We start from the raw sequence: 22,544 nt of genomic DNA on the forward strand, positions 1-22,544 counted from the left end.
CTAAAAGCTCGTCGTAAAGAAGCAGAAAGGGCTCGATAAAACTCAGGCAAACTTTTCAAATTAACTTCAGCGAATGAAACTCTTCCTTCGATTCGTCGAGGTCGGACAAAATTCCTGGACAAGAACAACAGCTGTAAAACGGAAGGAAAACAGTGCTGTATATACATGGAAAGTCGGAAAAATGTAATAAGTGGAAAAAGCGTTTAAAACTGTCCGAGCATAGAGCGATGGTTTAAGCGAGAGAAATTATATCATTTATGGAAAAAGGATCTTTCGTTAGATCGTAAGCACAAGATGAATGATTATCCTATTTTCGTGCCATGCGACGTGTCCTTGAAATTGGCGCGCCGAGATTCTGGCACGATGAAAGTGACGCTTCCGCTTACTTCGTTCAGAAGGCACAGCGGTTGCGTGTCCACGTTATCCAGGGCGAAACCTCATCCAAAATTGGTCTACGTCGCCGTTCCGTAAGTTTCCAAACGATTTAACGTATTATTTATCAAGAAAAATTTGTCTTCTTCAAAGAAATAATCGCCATTGCGTTATTCATAGAAATATTGTATTTATGGTATTGCATAAATGATACGTTCAATATTGTGTTTAATATTTCAAATGTTTGTATCTTCGATTTCTGTCTTCCTGCGGAAGAGAAGAATATTTATAGAAAGAATATAGTTTAGAAAGAAACATTGGTCGGATAATTTGGCATTACATCGACAGCAAAAAAAAAAAAGAAACAATTTTTTGGGGAATGCTGTTATGGACAGTGAGTAGCAGAGACAGTGACGAAAATGAAATTTTAGAACCGATATACAGTAGGTGCAAAATGAGAGGGAGGGGGAAATTGGCTAGGTATTTTGGCATCGTTATTCGTAATTAAAATAATATAATTGAAGCTGTTGTATGAAACGTGTGTATCGGTGAACAAACGTGAAATTCATTTGTACTGCGTTAGAGAGTTCAGTTAAAGACCTGATCCTTTGGCCTTTGCTGGCGAAAGAATCCATTAGGAAATGAGCTGGAAATAATGAGCAGACCAATGATCCCTTTTAATTAGTCGTAAAGCGATCTAAGAGCAAGGCAGAGAATAGAAACTATACGAGCAATTAACCTAATCGAGAACGATTCGTGATCGAAGGAGATTCATATCGTAGTTTCACCCAACGATCGTTACATTTAACTATCGACCAGGATAAATTGCTTCTGGTTCTCTGTACACATATTTATCCGTATATCGAACTAACCGGATAAATCTGAAACAATTAAGTCGTTGTTCCCGTGCAAACATTAATTTGATCGATTAATTTATCAACGAATATATTATTCATCGAGTAGATATACAGGGTGGTTGGTAACTGGTGGTACAAGCGAAAAGGGGGCGATTCTACGCGAAAAAAGAAGTCGAAAATATAGAATAAAAATTTGTCGTTCGAGGCTTTGTTTTCGAGAAAATCGACTTTGAATCTTTGCTTGGTACGCGTCCGGTACGTTATAACGGATCTCACTGTAGATCGTTGTCTCGATGGAAAAATTAAAAAAAAAATTTTTTTATTCTATATTTTCGACTTCTTTTTTCGCGTAGAATCACCCCCTTTCCGCTTGTACCACCAGTTACCAACCACCCTGTATATAGTCATTCGAGTTTGAGCTTTGCGTCACAATGCACTTGCCACGCCAATCGATAGCGTTGCCTTTAACCATTACTCAATGTGTTTTACATAACGTGTTACGGGTGCGGCAGCCGCGAAACGGAAGTGGCTTTTAATCACTTTTTTATTGGCGGCCCTGCTCGAAAAACCAATATTAGCTGTTGAGGCTTGGCCGTGCCGTAGATAAACGCCAAGATTGTCCCGATGAGTTTGCCCAGGCAAGCATTCCTCGCAACAGGTCTTCTTTCAGCTGGTTCATGTCTAGAAACAATCTCTTTGAAGATTTCTTTTTATAGAATTTTTCCGTCCGCAGGACTTGCTGCAAAATAATGAAATGTTCGGAGCAATTTTTAATAATTATTATTGGGTCATGCGATTTCGATTTCCGCAATTTTACGATCAATTATAACGAAACGTTTATCACTTTGCAGGTTCTGATCTTTTTGTTGGTTTATTTAAAGTGTTATTAGCGATGATTTGGTTAATGCTGTCTGTAAGACGTCTGAAACGTAATATAAGGTAGTCGAGTGTGTATTTAGATTGAAATACGAGAGTTAAACGTTGAAAGATTGGAGAGCAAGTAGAGTCTGGCGTTAAGTAGAATTGTCCGGTCGTGGCCAGACACATACTCGGTATCTCATATGGATTTGTAAATTGCACGGACTAGTTTTAAAATTCTCTTCGCTGATTTTTCTAAGATTCATAACGATAGTATGGATTGTTTAATGTTAACAAATATTCCTTGAATATTCAACTTAACTTCAATTGTTAAATATTACATGGGATTAATATTAATGATCCTAGAACCTTGGAAATTTCTTCCTTTCTTCTTAATTCTCTATGCAACGTTGCATTAACTGACAAATTTCATTTCTTTTTATTTAATTCGTAAAAATCGTAGAAATTCTCTTACAATGTTTCGAAGAGATTTAAATAAAATTATTAACGCTTCGCTCGATTAATAAACTATTTTTCTCTTAAAAATTGAAACATCGAACATCGTTACAATTTCCCCATTTAAATAAATCGGATTACAATTGCACGAAAAGTTGACAAACTTACGTAACTGTTATTTAATAAAAATTATAACAACTTGGCCGTTAAAAAGAATTCGGAGTGAGACGAAATGAAACAAGGGACGCTTATTGGCGTTCTCTTTCTCTGGTCACTATTTAGCGATTGAATAGCAAGGCCGTGGAATTAATCGTAGCTTACATAATGACACGTAATGACGATTATCGAGAGCAGGAAGACGAGACATGGTTTCTGGTCAACACCGACGATCATGTGAACGAAAAAATGTTAATCAAGCCATTTAGTTAATTAGGCCCGTCTAACGAGCAAATTGATAACGATCACGCCGATTACTATGACGGATAATTATTTCGTGACACGTTCGGGCGCAGTTTGTCTGAGAAGATCGGAATTAGATTCATCTTCATGAATTTTCATTTCGTTGCGTGTAATTTCTGTAAAATTTTCATTATAATTGCCATCTACGCGTTTTGAATTGTTAATCAGCTGCTCTCTGTATAATTTTTTTCTTCGTCTAGTTACGCTGTCTGGAATTTTAAGAGACGCTTCTGTACTCTGGTAGTTTGATAATAGATGCGAAACGAACGAATTTTCCTCGAATTTTCGTCGTGCAAAGTTTCTGAGAAATTTAAATTAATTTCACAACGCGCTTTTCGATTCGTCTTCTAATTCCAGCTTTCTATCGTTTTAGGTAAAACGTTCAACCTTTTCGATTTACGCGTTTAGAATTATTCCGGTAACCGCACTGTTATTATCTTTCAATCAACTATTACTTTCCAATCTCATCGACCAATTTTCATAAATTTGGTTCCTTACAAACAAAGTGGACGTATAAGATATAGTGTATTTTTTGCGATAGATGAACGACAGGACATGAAAAATGTGTATCCATGTAACGTGTAGCTTAACCACGTACATTTGTCGAACGTAGCCTGAAGAAAATTAAATTCGATGCCTGTTGGAGATGCAAGGAGACACCATCGTTGTCGAGACACCTTCGTTGCTATAACGAAGATATTCGACCAGTATACTTTAAAAGCTATTTATATCGACGATATGCAACGACGAAGATGTGTTGCTCTTAGAAGCTTCGTAACTTGCTGAAAATTCTAATAGAAGTTTGTTGCGAAAGTTGTGCCTGAAGACAAAGTGTATACAGTCTGACTTGAGCACTATATGTTAATTATTTTCTATGTTGGGTAAAATAATTGCTGAACTTTTCGTAACAGGATATTCTCGTTTAAAATAGCGCGTTTTCATTCTATTTATTTTAATTTAGATAGTCTCTGGTAACAAATATGATGCTTCCGTTTAATTTTGACTAAATGTCGAACACGATTCTACTTTATTAATTGAAGATATTTCAGTCGTTAATTTAATCATTCAAAAAATATTACAAATTTATTTATCTGCCGAAGCTTCGAATTTGTAATCTCGTGTCATTGCAAATTTCTCATAAATCAGTTATAACCGAGTCGAATGCATTAGGTGAAAATTACACGCTAAAATCATTCGTGAAATAAAAGAAAGAAGTATGTTTAAGAATTTGTAAAAATTATCCCTTAAAATTTGCATAAAGTAAGAGGAAAAACAAAGGAAAATATGCTTAAGGATCGTTTTCTTTTCTGTGAACAGTTTCGACGTGGGAAATGGAAGCTCAAAGGCAGACAGCAGCGCTACGGGCGACAACGCATCGCAGAATCCAAGTTTGGTGCTGCAACAGCCACAACGACGAGAAAGCTTCCTGTATCGCAGCGACAGCGACTTCGACATGTCACCAAAGTCGATGTCTCGGAACAGTTCGATCGCAAGTGAAAGGTGAGCCTATGAAACTATGCTTTCTGCTTTAGGTCCTTATCTCGACTCGAGGAAAACATTTTTTATTTTTTAATCTTTTTCTCTGTGTCGGGATAACGGAGATCTAACCTTGTAAATAATGAATTGGGAATGTCGGATTGTTGATACGGTGTTCGGTTTGTGATCGTGATTGTTCAGCTTCGATCAGATAAATTTTCCATCTAATAGAAACTGCAGACCTCGTTATGTAAATTGTATTGCAGTAGAAATGGTCGGTTATGGTCAGACACCGGATACTTTGCATTTTAATCGAACGAAATACAGCAGAATTTTTATATTTTCGATAACGAATGAATTCGTTGTATAATCACAATTTTCTGGGCTTTGGAAACTCGAGTAAATTATTCGTAAATTGTTTAATTCGGTGTAGAAGATATTTGGTTTCGTGAGTTTGCATTTAAATATCTCGAAAGAAGTATTAATAATAGGTAGAATTAAACAACGGATCGTCAAAAACTTCTAAACTCATTTGGTACTTTGTCCGATAGAGAAATAATGTTTCGTCTAGAATTAATTATGTATTTACACTGATTGACGTATTGAAGTAATCTGGCGATTGGCGCGCGGTCGCGCGAAATTCCTAATTACTGGTTATTCAACGGCAAACTATAGCTGGTAATGAAACGAACTTGGTATAATTTACGCCCACGTGAATTACGAATTCCTCTTGACACGATGCCGTTAATGAAGTCATTTGTAAACACGACCGTGATAATTGGCCTGTTGTAACGTAATGCGCCGCCTGTTCATGAATAATTGAACGGAATTAGATATCGAACGTTGGATTTGCGTGTATCCACTATTATTTTATCGATTGATTAAACTATGTAACTCTCTTAATCGTTAGAATCAAACACTGTCCTGGGATTAATTGTACGAAGCAACTTTGTATAACTTGAATCTGCATTATCGGCTATTCAAACTTTATTGTACCGACCGTAAATGTAACTTTAATTATGTCGGTAATGTAGATTGTGCCGATAATCGTAGTTTCAGACGCAATTGACTGAATTTATCGACAATGATAAAGTAGGAATCGTGTTGTTTTCATGGTTATGCCATGTTGAGAGCGTCGTGAGTATTTCAATGAACCGACGACTGGTTTGTCGGTATTGTAAAGTATCTTATGAGCGGTATATCGAGAGAAAGGATAAGACAAATACATACGGTAGTCAATTTTTTGAATATCTGACCATGATCACGTTAATTCTACTGCCTCCAAGATAAAAATTTCTTGCCTTACAAATTTTTATATCCAACCACGCATGTGTGAAACGTGTCTTGCATTCGAAAAGAGTTCACTTAACAGAATTATCGCTATAATCAGGAATAATATTCTACATAGAAATCTTTTTTCTTCCGCAATTCTGGTTTTTGAATATAAATAATCGAATGATGCATCCTATCACAGCGTATTCGTGCCAATATTAATAATTGTGCAAGAACAGTCTGCGATCTCTCTTCCTCTTAGTGTAGCTTGATAAAATATCGTAGCTTTCTATGGTGTTGATGCTTAACATATGTTTCTATCTTCTATTTTTTATTATATCACTTGTTTGTAGTCTTTGTATATAAAATTGCAGCAAGGTTGTGAAAATATATTGGAAATGTCTTGCAATAAAAAGAAATATACTCCCTGCTCTGTTAAACAAGGATGAAAATCCTGAAAAACTAAACTGCGTGGAAAAATCGATAGAAAATGTAATACCTGTAAATTGGACAAATTTCTATATACAAATTTTTAGATTACAATTCATTTCTACAAAAAAAAATTTGGAAAGATATTCGTACGGAAATTTTTAAGTTGGTAGTTTTTCGTCTTCCAAAGATTATTTTCCATAATATAATCGATCGTAAAAATAATAAAAATTCTTTCAGAGATATTTTATCTTTTTATTCCGAGCATTCACGCCTTGTTGCACGCAACGGAAAAGAATCTATTTCTTTTTTTTTCTTATTTTTTAAATCGCAATGAACGGGTGCGGGGTGTGATAATGCGAATCATATTTGTGATCCTTGGGTTGCAGATACAAAGAAGCAGAGGTTGTTATGGAGCGACCGTATGTACACGATCCTATTATATATTATATATCAGTTTCTCTCGTTTCACTTCACATATACATCTAGCCACAGAAACACACTTACAAAACTAATCGACACCCCTCGCCACGATAATTACGATCGCTATTAAATCGATCCGATTCGATTCGATTCGCTGCCTCTTTAACCGCTTCCTTTTTCTCTTTCTCTGTCACACACATATAGCGAACGAAACAGGGGTTGGCTAAAGTGCATGGAACCGTTCGCTATCCGAAAGAAAAGAGAAAAAGGAAAAGAGAAAAAAAGAAATTCTGCCATATACATATATAATTTTCGAGCTGAGTAGTTCAGTTACCTGTTGAGTTACTTTGTGGCGTGCTTTCAGTCGATTTTTCTTTGCCATCATCTTTGCTTTCGTTTCAATAATTTGGTAGATTAGAATCGCGATCTGTTGTGCAGGAAATAATCAGTTCATTCGCTGAATAATTCTCACTGTTATCTTAATTATTTTTTTTTTAATTTCAACCGTGTCAGATTTCAACCTTTAAGAAATATTTAAGTTGTATCTTTTTTTATTTTTGTACTCTGTAATTAAGGAGTGAAGGTAAATTACAAAGCCTAGAAGGAAAAACGTCATGTTGTTAACATAATCGTTAACCTAATGCGATGTTTTTTTTCGAATATTTTGCAAACTATACGGAGTAGGAAAATATCTTTCGAAAAAAAGTTGTCTATGTTTTAATAACAAATTTAACTACGCAAATTGTTGCTCGAAATATTCTCTCTTTTTTTTCTCAAATAAGAAAAAATATAAATTGCAGGATAATCTTCAGTTTTATTATGATACATGAAAATTTGCAACTCTATCCGCTCTACAATTTCAATTTTTCAAGATTCGTATCTAAATTTTGAACATTCGTGGAATGGTTCCTTTCTGCATAACACGATCCAGTTACCATTATTTTCCGTTGTAACAATTTTTTGACGAACATTAATTATACGTTGTTCAAAGTAGAAACACGCAATTAGCAACCGTTCGAAGTAACAGCGATCGATTTCAGATTTCTTATTGGACGTTCGGATCTCTGTTTTCTTTTGTTCTGTTTTTCGGTTTCTGGGAAAGATTAAACCCCGGGGACTTGCGTTGTAAATGGATTTCTCGCGAGGGCACATGGCAGAATCGCGCTGATAAAATCGATGCTTACGAACACGCGCGGCTACACGAGACGATACACGTGCATTGTTCCACATTTTCCCTCCTATTTTGTATCACGATAAACAAATAGCAGAAAGGAATAAAAGGGAGAATTACACCCACACAGCCAAACGAATTCCCCGATGAACGAGTTTGAAAATAATTGGCGTATATCGATTGTACGGATACTTTAATCTTCCTCCTTTGTAACTTTTTTTGTTTCGTTGTTCGTCGTTCTGTACGAAAGAAAATGGCGGGAAAAAAGGTTGTAAAAAAAAAAAAAAAAAAAAAGAGGGAAAAATTTGGTAGTGAAATTGTTGGAAAAGTAACAAGTAGAGATAAACGTAGGGACGAGAGTGGAATTGTTTAGGCTGCGTTTATTAACGTAACTAATTAACGGCATGCGACGATTATAGTAGAAGGTTCTCGAATAAAAACGAATTGTCATTTTCAGGGTTTCAACAGATCCCAGTAGGTAAGTCGCATTATTACGTAATTTCAGTATGCAGTATGCTGCAACCAACAACGGTTTGTTGGTGCAAACTGTACACCTGAAAATGGATGACGCGTGACTTTTTTTTTTTTTGAAGACACGTGCATTTTTTTTAATATATCAGGACATCCCATGAGCGATGCGATCTTTGGTCTTCCGGCTGTACTACGTGCAAATAAATAATTATCTCTCGACAATTGACAGGTTGTGAGTTTTCCTGTATTTTTTTTTTTTTTTTTTTTTATAATTCACCATCTTTCTCTGGCAACTTTCAACTTGACTGTGGAAGAAATTCTAGAAGAAGAAAACACGTATATCTTTTCAAACATAATCGTTTCATGTCCCTGAGAAGACGTGTATATTTTTGAAACATAATCGTGTCAAGGAATATTTTTCTATCGGATTTTCTGCAGGATTTTTTACACGTTTATCGTTATAAATAAATAAACAAAGGGCTGGCGATTGTTTGTTTTATAAACATTATAATCGTATTACTTTGGCATTTAAGAAAATAATCGAGGTACAAGCTGACTGTAATATATTCTTTATAGGTCAGTTTCTTATCCGAGCTTCCAAGTTTCCGTTTTATTGGAACCCTATAATCTTCTCTGTCTATCTCTTAGCAGACTGAAAGACAACTTCGATGGGTATCATAATACACTTTTTTCCAAGGATACACTTTCAGACAAAAGGACACGGAGGCGAAGTGTAGGAGGATGAGGTTTAAAAAAAGGAATTTACCGGAGATTAAAGGATCGTCATTAAAGTTGGACGGCGGAGGCGGTTGGGGTGGAAACTATTATCGAACTTTCAAAGAATTTCCTATCTAAATTCTAGAAAATTTGTCTTCTTAATCTTTCGCAAAGTAGCTAACGTTGTTCCCTCGTTTTTTCAAATAATAAAATCATCGTTCCTTAATTAACGAGATCGTCGTTTCTTAAGCGACGAAATCATCGTTCTTTGCTTAATGAAATTATCCTTTGTTTCAATAATTGAGTAATATTCGTTTTTCCATTTACTTGCAAAGAATCGTGCGATTAGAATTCAGCGTCGAAAAAATACAAACTTGGAACGTTGATTAAAGTAAATAAGGAAAAATAGAAGACTTTTTATCAAACGTGTATATGAAAAGTAAATTCGGAACGTCGTTTAAAAGCTGGAGAGAGACGAAACAGCGATAAAATTCGATATTAATCGAGACAGTATCACGGATACCCAGGGCTGTAAATATTTTCACGGTGCATCGAGTGCAGCAGCGAGTGCACCGCGTGTAAATATTTTTATCTCGACGAGAGCAAACAGCGTGCCGAGTGTTCGCTTCGCTCCATCTGTCGTAGCCGGATTATCGCCACTCTCGTGTCCAGTTTCGCGGAAGAATTTGCATCGTTCGTGCATTTTTTAATTTTTCGGCAGCCAGGTTTTCGCGTTTTATCGCTTCAGTTTTTAAACATTGATATTTTCCTCTTTGACCATTTCGATTGCGTTACATCGTTACACATTAGCTGTCATAATTTAGTCGCGTTATTCGTTATGACTCGGTCCTATCAGTTTCTTACAATTTAGACGCGTGGTATATTGGCTTGGCAACTAAATGATTGCGGATTTTGTCAATTCCACTTAGTTGCCGATCCAATAAAATTAGGGTAACACGACGGAGAAGCGATTATCTTGAAAGATACTTCAACTTTGATTCCGTGGGACACGAGGACCAAGAAGAAACGTAGAGTGACGCGGCACGTCGTTACTTATGGTCCTGTTAACGACAAAATCGTTCTCTTTGTCTCGCGTGTGACAAATTCTACAGAATCAAAGTCAAAATGTTTTCTAAACCGATCAGTGTCGAACCACGTCAGCCTGATACATTTTTCCGTAGAGCGACGAGAGGATTTGAAGAAAGTAGCGCTGTGGAAAATTCACGCGCCAAGAGAATATTATCCGGAACACGTAGTTCCCTTTCAACCGTTCGTCTTCTACCTGTTTCATTTTTCCTGGATTTTGTGGCATCGTAAAATCTTCTTCCAACGTTCCTGACAAACCTTTGCTTTAAAGATCCTTCGTAAGTTTTCCAACGATAAGCACGCGATTTTTTCAATTGCTGGCAGCGTTTCGTTCTTAGTCGAGTGGTTTCAGATCGCAGAGAAACGAAATTTTACGAAGCGCACAGGTCAAAGCGGGAAAGTTACGCGGATATTGACGCGATGTTGACGAGATTGCATGGCGAACAATAGGAAGAGGAAAGGCGCGCGTTAATTACGGGCGCGCAAAATACTCGAGAGACGAGATGTTTACGAGGCTGTCGCGAGCAATTACGCTTTAACGGCCGCCATGAAAGAACCGTCTTCTGCTTCGTTTCTACGCTTTTACGTAACATCAATTTTCGTGACGAGTTATAGTCTTCCTTCTTAGTCTTCTGAACCCCAGGCAACCGTCTGAAATTTCCATCCTCATTCTCCATCCGAATATTTCATCGCGATTTTTATCCGTAAATAGCCTGTGTCTCGATCGAACTTTTTCTTCTTCTTATTTCTTTTCTTCTTCTTTTTTTTTTTCGTTGTAATTTACAACCACTAAAGCGTATTAAAGTTCAACTAATTAGGTCGACTGTTGCGAACCATTAATTAACCAGCATGCGGAGGTCGCGGTTCACCTAGCAGATACGCGTGAGAAATCTTTTTATAAATATTTTTTAAATCACGTGCATTGTAAAGCTGTGTAAGCAAAGGAGTAGACCAAGTCTAAATCGAGGCAGATTAAATTGATTTATCATGCATTTATCATTTTCTATACTGTGTGTCACTGTTTCACCGGGAAGGTTGCAACACCTGCAAAAATACGAATGTTACGAAATAATATTTCGGATAAAAGTTGTATGGTGTCGAGAGACACGTACTCTGCTTTTTATCTGCTTCGCTCTCCGATCATCTTGGAACGTCCTGCAAACGCGATACTCGAATTTTCAAACGCGAAGCTCCATTTTTTTTTTTTTTTTTCTTCTTAAATATTCCCGTAGCTGACGTTCGCACGTTCTCGAAACGCTGCAAACTCGTAACGCGCGAACTTTAGAATTCGATATGCCATGGTACAGCATGAAAGACGTTTTTCACAACGCTGGTATAACGTTGCCGATAACGCAAGGTTGTAATTTTCTGATGTTTCCAGAAGTCGCTTCAAGTCGTTCGCTGTATCGCCCTGTCGAGTTTAAATCGATAGCGGATTGGTGCGAAAGACACAGGTTCGTAGCGTTTGAACGTCAACTATCGCAGTATCTGATAAAATGTGGTAGTATCCATTGGAAAGTCGTAACGTCGCGTTTACGGCAGTTTCAAAATCGTTGCAAGGTACAACAGATAAAAGCACAGTACGTGCCCATCTTTGTCATACAACTTTCGTCACGTACATTTTTTCGTATCGTTCGTATTTTCCCGCATATGCGAACCTTTCCATTTAAACAGCACATGCTGCACATCTACCGAATAAAACGCAGCAAACGGTAAACGATGAATTCTTGTCGAGAAAGTCCTTGTAAACGTGCCTCCCTCGGCTAGACAATTTGTTTATTCATCGTGAACTGTTTCGTGGTTTCTTGTAATGACGGCAATCAGGCCGGATGAGCTTGGTTAATTACTACGTTGTGCAAAACCTTGTGGCAATTTAATAGCATTGTTGACAATATTGCGTTGCTGTAGATTGATAATAAAACGTGTACGTTTCTATAAATAGCGTGCTATCGAATAACATATAATTAAATTGATCAACAGGAGGAGAAAATTCTCGTAGCTATCGTTTCAGAAATTATTTGAATATCGTCTGACGTGGCGCATATATGTAGAGAAATATTTCCTTTTCTTAAATTGACGTTTATTTCCAACATTTTCTACATTTTTACGAGAATGTTTCGCGCGCTCTATAAAATATTTCCATTTTGTTACTTGCCTGAACGTATATTTTAATCAAAGCGACGAAAACAGTTAGAAGCATATTTATTCTCAGGATTTGATGAAAATTAAGAGAAATTAAGGAAATTTTCCCGGGTATCTCGGTGTACGTTCGATGGATCGCGTACTTTGAGTTCAATTTCGAAGATAAAATATGTAGGCCGTGAATCGAACAGTTTGAATTATTTAGTATTTGGTATAGGTTAGTACTTACGTAAGTACTTAAGTTTCATATACTTGGAATAGACATTGTCGGATGTTCGAATATAGCAACGAATATTCGATGTAAGTCGAAGAGATCGCGAGTATCGTCCGGGTGTAGAAGAAAAGCTTCGTAGAATTGCTGCGACACGCGAGTAGAACGTTTTGTTTTTCGACTTGGAGAAAATTGAAACGTAGTTGAAGTCCAACGCAGTAGGGAAAACAGCGTTTAATTTGAATTCAAAGCCGTTTGACCGACGCTACATCTTAGCATAAATGGCGTAAAACAACAAATTATAAAATTACAAATACGCTTGTCGTTTATTCAAAGTAGCAGAGAGAAAAAAAGACAGATTTAATAAAAACGAAAAGCAAGCATCACCGATACAAGTTGGTAATTTGTACGAGAAATTCTTTGCGTTTCTCCTTTTTCTATGTTCTTTCGAAATTGTCTCCGACCGTCGATAGCTAGCAGATATTTTTCTTAAACTTTTATTCTTAATTTTTAATTCGTTTATTATATAATATAAACGAATGTTCATTTGAAAAATTTCTGAGATTTTTCCGAGTCAAGTGTACATTAGGAGAAGTTATTTTCCATGCGTTAACGAGTCACAGGTTGCCTTCAAATGTTAGGAACGTGAGCGTGCAACGTGGCTGTAGCTGAATTCCTTCCGGAAAATCAATATTGACCAATGGACGATGGGAAAACAGCGATTGGACACGTTCGAGCGGCCACTATACGCTGTGCGATTTATTTTCCAACTACGTTTGCATAATATCCAGGTTTTCGAAACCGATTTCGATCGATCAACGATCGGTGGTCGTCGCTAATTCGCTTTTGGTCAAACGCGTTTGAACGCTAAATTTCCGGATGCTACTGAGTGGATTTTTAAATCGAATATCCCATTTTCGAGGTTTCTCGTCGTTTTGCAGATTACGCCAGGTAAAAGTAACAAAGCATCCGTTTTTTAAACGAAATTCGTAAACAATGTTTCTGCAAGATCGTTTTAAATATTCAAATAATTGCATCTACGACGTGCTCACTGTTTTTGAATTTTTTAACGCTTTTAAACATTATTATCGTTGTTAGATTTTCTTCCAGAGATTTTCACGTGACTTCTGGGAAAGAGATGAAACGGAAATTTCTTAGAAATATTTCCTTAACAAAGAATATTTATTTTTTAAACGCGTTAGATATTCAAATAACTGCGTCTAAGACGTTATTATTAGATCTTTAAATAATTAAAAAAATAAAGCGTAAATTTTGTCAATGAAATTTCTTACGAATATATTTCCTTAACAAGATATTGATCGCCAAACTAACTTCATTTATAATATCGTTATTTTCGGGTTTACAACGATTCCACCTAACTCTAATCATGTTGCAAATTGTCATTGAAATCGTCAACCTAACCGAAAACCGAACTGTCACGAGTGAAGAGAACAATACCTTGGAAATGGACAAGTTCGTTACGACGAAACCACAGCTGTCAATTTCGCAGGATTGCGAATGATGTTTTCAATTCGACCTTGAGAACAACTATTCGCTCATCGTGATGGCGGTTTTACGGTCCAGAGAGTTACAGTCGAAGAATCCGTGGAATTGAGGCCGATTGACGCGTTCATTAAAATAACGACCAGCCAGTTTCTGCGTCAAGACAAGTGTCATTTGTGAATAGAGGTAGACGCGTGTGTGTATCGTACGTGGTAATCACTGTGGCGGGAATTAATGTCCGCCAGTACAGTCGTTTCCGTTCTCCGTGAACGACCAGAACAGCTGGTCAACGATCAGCATTGCGCGTTCTCGCGAAATCAATGTCGTTGCGCGACTTTTCAAAGATTTTACGCCACTTTTACAGCCACTTGTAATTTATTGCCACTTGTTTGCTTCTTGTTTCTCGTAACACGTATTCCCGGTCTCTTGAAGTCTTTACGCGACGTTTATTTCACTTGAAAAATATCTTGCGATTATTTTATTAATTCAACGTAAGGTGTTCTCGCGTTATTTCAATTTAGCGTGAAACATTTTCACCAATTATTTTCATTAATAACGGTGTGATTTGCTCTCGGATTACTTCGATTCAACGTAAGGTGTTTGCGATTTATCTCCATTGAACGTAATGTGTCACAGGATTGATTTTGCCCGAGAGTAAATTATTTTCGGACTGGTTTGTCTTAGAGCGGATTATTTCGGGATTGGTTTATTTCAGTGTGAATTATTCTCAGACTATTTTTATCCCTGGTGAAGTATTTTGAGGTTATTCCGATTCAGTGTGATTTATTTTCGGACTAACTTGGATCCAGCGTCAAGTATTTCTCAATTATTTCCATTTAGCGTTAAGCATTTTGGAATTTTCATTACCCCGAACTATTCCGATATTGATTTATACCACAATTAATTATTCGCAGATTATTCGAATTTAGCGTGAAGCGTTTTAGCCCGAAGTATATCGCGATTAATTTCATTTCCTGTAAATTAACTTAATCTTGTACCGGTTTATTTTCCTGTGAAATTCGTTTCTTCTAAAATTTGCGAAATCTTCTACGCTGAAGTACGTCGTTTCATTTCGCAAGTTTTGCGGCTAGTTTCATCAGCAATCGAACGACGACCTGCTCCATCCGGCCCGTAAATATTTCAAATATCATTCTTTGCCACGATTGTTCTCAACGTACACGAGAGAGCAATTTAAACTTTGAATTAGAAATGCAAAAATCAAAAATACTATACGTTGTTATCTCTATACTCAGAGGTAAGATCAGAATAGTTATTATTTTATCGAATGGATAAATTTATCACACCGTTCTGAGTCAAAAAAACCTTTATCGCACTCGCTTACAAAAATTAAGGATAAAAACAAAAAGGCATCTTAAGCCTATCGATTAAATCTATCGATTGTAACTAGGATCATCCTCTAGTTGCTATTTCTTATAACTAACGCATCTGCATATGGATGGCGAGCACGAACTCACCTTGTCATTTTCAAACAATATATTTAATAAAAAAAAAATTTTTTTAAGGACTAAAACCAGCTTGCAAGGACGAATGAAATTAATTAGGCTAATGTATCATTCGTACATAATTGTTGGCTCGTGTTTCGATCACGAAATAACCATTAACCGTTCTTTGGAATAAATTGTTCGATTGTTATTGCCAGTTCGACAAATGCGTCCTACAAAATTAGAAAAATGAAACGAGATCTCATTTAAATATATTATGTATCAAGAGGCTCGTTTGCCACACAAGTAAGTCATTTCCATTCGCTAGTGTTTCTCAAACGTTTCAATTTGTATCGTTTCTCGTGATTCTGTTTCTCGAGTGTCATTTCCGCTTAAGTCGACGCAGCAGAACTCACCGATTAACGTTCGCGGCCAGCCGTAATTCGTAAATGGAGAGAACGAAATATTTATCGTGTGTAAATAAAAAGATTCGAAGAGAGCGAAAGGAAGAAGAGAAAGTTGGGACGAGGAGACAAATGTAGCAAAATATGAGACGCGCGAGGAAAAGTTAGGAAAGTTAGAAAAAGGGGAATAAAGCGAGAAAGTAAAAGGTGTGTCAGCGAAGACTATAACAGGCTACGTTAAATTGCTGGTTTAATTTCCAATTATAAAGTAATTGTTCTTTGGAATTAATTCTGACGTTATAATGCCTGTGGAATGAATAAATTACGGCAATTTATCGTACGAATTTCTTAGAATTTTTAGAAACGAGAATCAGATATCGATCAGAGTTAACCGTTGTACAACCGTTGAAGAATGAAAATCAATTCTGTGAAATATTCCAAATATAGTCGGCAGAATAGATCGTGTTGGATCGGTGATTTAATTCCAAATTATGGCGGCAATAATTATACTTTGGATTAAATTTCTTCGAATTTTTGGAAACGAAGAAGATCGATAAATCAATGACCGGAATTAACTGTTGCACAATAAGAAAAATGGAAATTAGTTTTGCGAAATATTGCAAACACAAAGTACGGAATGACTATTAAGAAATACTATATTCCGATTTATGAAGATTTATTCTTGCGATTTATTATTCTAATTTATGAGCAGATTGGACTCGAGTTGAAACAAAGTATAAATTATTTCGTGTTATCAAGTGTTTCTTCAAATATATCTATACATATCGAGTTACTGATTGTTGGATCAAACGTTTTTTCAAGAAATTCCATGTTTTTATACATCCTGCTCGTTCCTCGCAAGCTATCGAGTGATCATTTACGTTTATCTTGGCGTCCGCTCGTCACGTTTTCTCGTACGAAGCTCGTTTATTCATTTCCTTTACTTTTCCCATTTACAGAAAGCGACGAACAAACGTAGAAGGTTGATTTAGCGTCCGGCTTGAAATATTATCTTCCGTATTCTTGGCCTTCGATTATTTTCGGCAATAATCGATAGTCTGTCTATAATTTCCAATCTTTTTCTCGATTTATTCGCCAGCGGAAAGTCATCGACTCTGAACTGGATAGTTCGAGCTTGAAATATTTCAACCTTTATACCACGTTCTTCGAAACTTAAATTCACGTTTCGCAACGAACTTCCTGCAATAAATGTCTAACGATTTAGAACTTAAAGAGAGCGAGAGAATTTTTATTACGATTCGACAATTTTGTTAGAATATCGTAGGGACATTTAGAACGAAACGAAGGATCTGTATAAATCAATTAGAAAATAGATTACTCTTTTTCTTTTTAGCGTAGAAAATAATTATCGTCCTTCTTTACACTCTCAAAGTAATCTGTTTTCCATATCCAATGGATCTAGCCTTACAAACAGGTCAACGAATGAATAGACATTTTTTAACTTTAACCTTTAACGATCTATGATCGAACGTGAAAATAAATTCAACGTCATCTGCAACAGGCAAATTTTGATCTACTTTTTCTTTAGCGTCTTTGTGCCGGTTATCAGAGAATTTTTTAAATTTGATTATTTATTTATTTCCGTTCCGTTTAATATTCTACAGGGGACTTTAGGAACACTGGGCGATTTCCGTGGCTTTAGTTCTGAAATCCAATTGTCCTCGTCTAAAATTGGTGTTTTTATACAGAAATGATGTTTCTCGGTAAGTCGAGGCTTTCCGAGGGATTCCCCCATTTCTGTCCCAAGAACATTTCTTCCTCGTCCATGTCGCAGTATTTTTACGTTTTTTTCGTCAGCTTCGTCCACTGTGCCGCTTTCACGATTTTCCCTAACTCTCTGAGAATCCTTCGTTACAATAATACGACACGACAGTGTACATATACTTAACTTTTACTTTATTCCGCTTTATTTTCTTTCTCTTCGACAACTTCCCTCCATATTTTACACGTCCTTGGGGGCGAAACAGTTACGTCAAGAATAATAACGCGATAAATGTTCATGTCCATGTTAAAAATGTTAACGAGAACTTGCTTATCATTGTACAGTATACACTGTGATAGAAATTGTACTAAAGTCCCTTGTAGAATAGTAAACGGAACAGGAATAAATAAATAATTAAACTTTTTAAAATCATCCGATCAGCAGCACAAAGATATTAAAGAAAAACTAGTAAAAATTTGCCACTTACAAATGACGTTGAATTTATTTTCACGTTCGATTATCGACCGTTAAAATATTCATTTTTGATAACTTCGTCTTTCAGACTTCGATAAATTACAGTGCAAGTTATTACGTTACCGTAGTCGCTATTGGAAAGCCATCTCTAAAAGATTCATGTACAGTTTAACACATATCACTGACGCCTACAGTCCATTCCATATACGATTCCACGATTCCATAATAAGAGTAGTCCAACATGTTTCTTTACAATCGCTTTTTCTTTCAAATTTCAATGAATCACAGTCCAAACCATTATGTTACTCTGGCTACTATAAAAAAAAGGAAAACCACGTTTCTACGAGATTAATACGTAGCATAGTCCAAGACATGTCACCAAAACTTATAGTTACATACGATTCCATGATAAGAGTAGTCCAACATGTTCCTTTTCAACCGCTTCTTCTTTCAAATTTCAACGAATCATAGTTACCAAACCATTATGTTACTCTGGTTACTATAAAAAAAAGGAAAACCACGTTTCTATGAGATTAATACGTAGCATAGTCCAAGACATGTCACCAAAACTTATAGTTACATACGATTCCATGATAAGAGTAGTCCAACATGTTCCTTTACAATCAAAACTTATAGTTACATACGATTCCATGATAAGAGTAGTCCAACATGTTCCTTTTCAACCGCTTCTTCTTTCAAATTTCAACGAATCATAGTTACCAAACCATTATGTTACTCTAGCCACTATAAAAAAGGGAAAACCAAGTTTCTACGAGATTAATACGTAGCATAGTCCAAGACATGTCACCAAAACTTATAGTTACATACGATTCCATGATAAGAGTAGTCCAACATGTTCCTTTTCAATCGCTTTTTCTTTCAAATTTCAACGAATCACAGTCCAAACCAGTATGTTACTCTGGTTACTATAAAAAAAAGGAAAACCACGTTTCTATGAGATTAATACGTAGCATAGTCCAAGACATGTCACCAAAACTTATAGTTACATACGATTCCATGATAAGAGTAGTCCAACATGTTCCTTTACAATCGCTTCTTTCTTCAAGTTTCAACAAACCATATACGAAGTTATAGGTTACCGTAGTCATCGTGAAAAATTGGTCTCGATAAGTTTGATACGCATACTCGAACGTGTACACGATACTGTAAGTCCTCGAGTAAAACCAGGATGATAAAAAAGATTCCACGAGTAAAAGATCAAACGAAAGCCAGCATCAAAGAGTGGGAGAAAGAGGGACAGACACAAGTGGTAGCTCTCGGCGCGCAAGTTTCCCGCGCAAATCGCGCCCCTTCCCCTAAGCCTGGCGGTGAAATCTCGGCGAAAGCAGATCAGCCTGGCCAGTTGGACGTCGCGACGAACACGAGGTATCCGACAACGCCAGTGCACCCAGCGTTCCCGTCACGTGAATCAAACGCTCCGTTTCCGCTTCCTGTGTACGCGTAACGCGCCTCCATACGACATTCGATCGACCGATCAAGCGTGTTCGATCGATCCGCGCCACGTACAGTCGTCCTTGAAACTGTCCCTGCTGCTTTGGATCGCGCGAACGACGCAGTTTCCAATTGATTTTCAACCGCCTTCCAAGCAACCTCGCGGTCATTCCGTGATCAACGAGCCTGGCGGGGACACGGTTGATCGAAGCTCGCTAACGTTCACGTTGCGCGATGGTGTGATCTTTTTCTTACGGTGGTGTTTTGCTTGGGACGTGTGAAAGATGAAGATGGGGGATTTCGGGGATTTCGGGATTTGCCAAATGGCTTTCTAACGCGATCTTTTCGATTTTCGAGGTCGTGTTACGTCCTATTTATGGGATTTGATAACGCGAACTGGATCTAGGTTTGAGGATTTTCTATCTTTTTTCTTTTTCTTTTTTCTTCTTCGTAACAAGGACGAGAATGATGTTCTATGGCAGAATCGGGCATTGAGAGAGAGAGATTGATATTTAATTTGATTTTCAGTGACTTTGGAGTGTCGTATTTATGGAGTTTGATAACGCGAACTGGATTTCAGTTGGCAGATTCTTCGTTCTTTCGTTTGTAGAAAGGACGAGAATGGTTTCGTAGATGAAAGTTAGCAATTAGCGGAATAGAGGAGATTGATTTTTCTTGCGGTTCTCGTGATTTCGAAGATCCTGCTGATGATATCTATGCATGATCGAAAAGATTCGGATAACGGAGATTGGATCTAGGTTATTCGAGAATCTGCAATCTTCTTTTTATAGGAAACGTGGGAATGATTTTGTGCATCAAGCTAAAAATACAAGTTTCTCATTTTTCGGATATTAGAAATTGCGTTATACTATTCACGCGAGTTTGATGACGTGGACTGGAGTTTCGCTGTTTGAACAATTATTCGAAGAAATTTGATTTGATTTTTCTGCTTTTGAAGGTTGTATCACGGTATCTGTAGGAATAAATTTAGATTGTTCGAAGATCTGCAATTTTTCATACGAAGAACGAAGACCGTGTTGTATTTTGCAACGCATCGTCGCGTTATTTCAGAACGTTCAAGTCGTTATTTATAAATTGAGCAGGCTATCTACAAATGTGCTATAGTTTATTTGGAATGATCTTTGGCGAACGATAATACCATTGACTACTTCAAAATTAGCCCAGGTTTTTTCGTATCAATGATCATCGACTATTACGTAATTAGGAAAAAATTGGTCAAGAAACGATTAGAAAATTAACATTCGTGACATTAATATCCTGCAGGATATTATGCTACTACAGACATGAGAAATTTGATCGTCTGATAATTACCAATTGGAAATCCCTATTTGTAGAGATTGATCAGTCAATCAATCATGATTGGAGATGCTCTGTTTGTACAGACCGAATAGCGTAGATGTGAACGTAATATCGTTGGATCGACATTTGACGAAATGCTACGTTTACCATTTTCAGAATTATCGAACGTATCCTAGGTCAGATCTCTTTCTGTATGTGAATCGATGAACACTACGACGATGGAATTTGCTTTATATTCTCGCCAACCTGTACAATTAACACATTTGTTAATCATAATCTCTTTCCATCGGTAATATTTGGTAATTTAATATTTTCATCGATAAACGCGCCATTCAATTAATTTACATCGAATTACTTCGATTTAATTCAACGAGTTTAAATTTTTGGAAAATTTGTTCGAACGTACAAATGAGATATCCTTTGTTTCGCGCGTTTCCTGGTAACATAATATCATTGAAAATGTTCCAATATTTATCATCCGAAATTTCGTCATTCATTCTCGCGTCCTATAGAATCGATAGTCGATTTCCACTCTAAATGTCTTTTATAGTTTCTACGTATGCTTTCAGATCTCTTGCAAACATTAGCAACGCTAACATAATGTTGATGTTTCGTAACGGTGCTAGGAAATTTTCAAAACGCGGAACTATAACGCGCGTAATACGTTCGTAAATGTATACGAGCGTCGCGACACTTTCTCGAATCTCTGTATCTAATACATCGATAAAATTCAGGTCGTGCAGCGTATCTACGTAGATGTTGGAAATAAAATTTTCAGTGAGAGAATTGGCCAATACCTGTTGGAAACGAAACGGCCGTAGAACAGAGTAGAATATCGTTGCTGGAAAAACATATGCGGAACAATGGTCTAAATTCGAGGGAACGGCGGATTTTCGCAATAGCCAAACAGGTTTCATAAATATGCAACGAACGCGACCTGAAACAGCGTTGAATATTTATAATCATATGCGTGGCGTTCTTTCTTTCTTTCTCGTTCGAATTGCTATCAAATATGCATTCGCTGCACGCGCATTAACATTCATATCTGTCGTTACATAAATCGAGAGAGAGAGAGAGAGAGAAAATAAAAGTAACGCTGCGCGGAGTGAGAAAATGCAGCGAAAGGTTAAAAACATCGTTAAACGTACATAAATAATGAAAGGTATAACGCGCTGAGTTAAACTTTCGCAAAATTCACACATTATGCAGCATCGAGAGAGATCGAACGTGCAGTGGCTACAAGCAGAATTTTTATGCGCGTACTTAGTCTCCCATCAAGCGTTTTTCCTCTTATTTGTTCTGATTTTTATACAAATTTAACATTCAAGATAACAAAGTCGCAATATCTGTTACATTTTTCTAATTTATTTAATTTATTACAATTGGATCGGACTAATTGGTATGTAAATGAAATAATAGCGATGTATAGTGTAATAACGATATCGTAGAGATACTATAATAGTATTCAGTGATACAAATGTTAATTTTTGTAGCCACTATATACGCAGAATCGAAAAATAACATCCGATTTCGATGGCTGAACATTGAAAGGTGATTCGCGTAAATTTCAAAGGTTTCAGGATTATTAAACAGAAATTTCGCAGAGTTTATGGGAATATGTGCTGTATTTTTGGAATTTCCGACACGATCTGCGTAATAAATGCTTTCGCAGATGGCACGGATTTAATATCAAAGCTCTTTCGAATTATTCTAACCCAGTTCTCAATTTTTCGTGTAAATTCCACTGATGCAATTTTTCTTTTTGCTTTTGGTTATTTTATTCTATGCTCTCGAATGAATTTTAGATTTTATGAACTTTTTCGTAC

At 36.7% G+C, this 22,544-nt stretch overlaps 1 protein-coding gene across 11 annotated transcripts in view; it reads left to right on the plus strand.

The window, feature by feature from the left end:
• Window positions 1–22,544, plus strand: part of LOC117242443 (cAMP-specific 3',5'-cyclic phosphodiesterase-like) — a 350,276-nt gene that overhangs the window by 259,111 nt on the left and 68,621 nt on the right. For 7 of the 11 annotated variants that reach the window (XM_033509124.1, XM_033509125.1, XM_033509121.1 and 4 more), the window contains 3 exons: window positions 4,320–4,502; window positions 6,569–6,601; window positions 8,231–8,251. In XM_033509124.1, the coding sequence (XP_033365015.1) occupies window positions 4,320–4,502; window positions 6,569–6,601; window positions 8,231–8,251 (237 nt within the window). Of the gene's footprint in view, window positions 1–250; window positions 468–4,319; window positions 4,503–6,568; window positions 6,602–8,230; window positions 8,252–22,544 lie in introns of those variants that run through there. The other 4 variants (XM_033509120.1, XM_033509116.1, XM_033509117.1 and 1 more) reach the window with 4 other exon arrangements.

Source organism: Bombus vosnesenskii, unplaced genomic scaffold (assembly GCF_011952255.1).
Source record: "Bombus vosnesenskii isolate JDL3184/JDL3185 unplaced genomic scaffold, Bvos_JDL3184-5_v1.1 scf7180000016274, whole genome shotgun sequence".
Taxonomy (NCBI): domain Eukaryota; kingdom Metazoa; phylum Arthropoda; class Insecta; order Hymenoptera; family Apidae; genus Bombus; species Bombus vosnesenskii.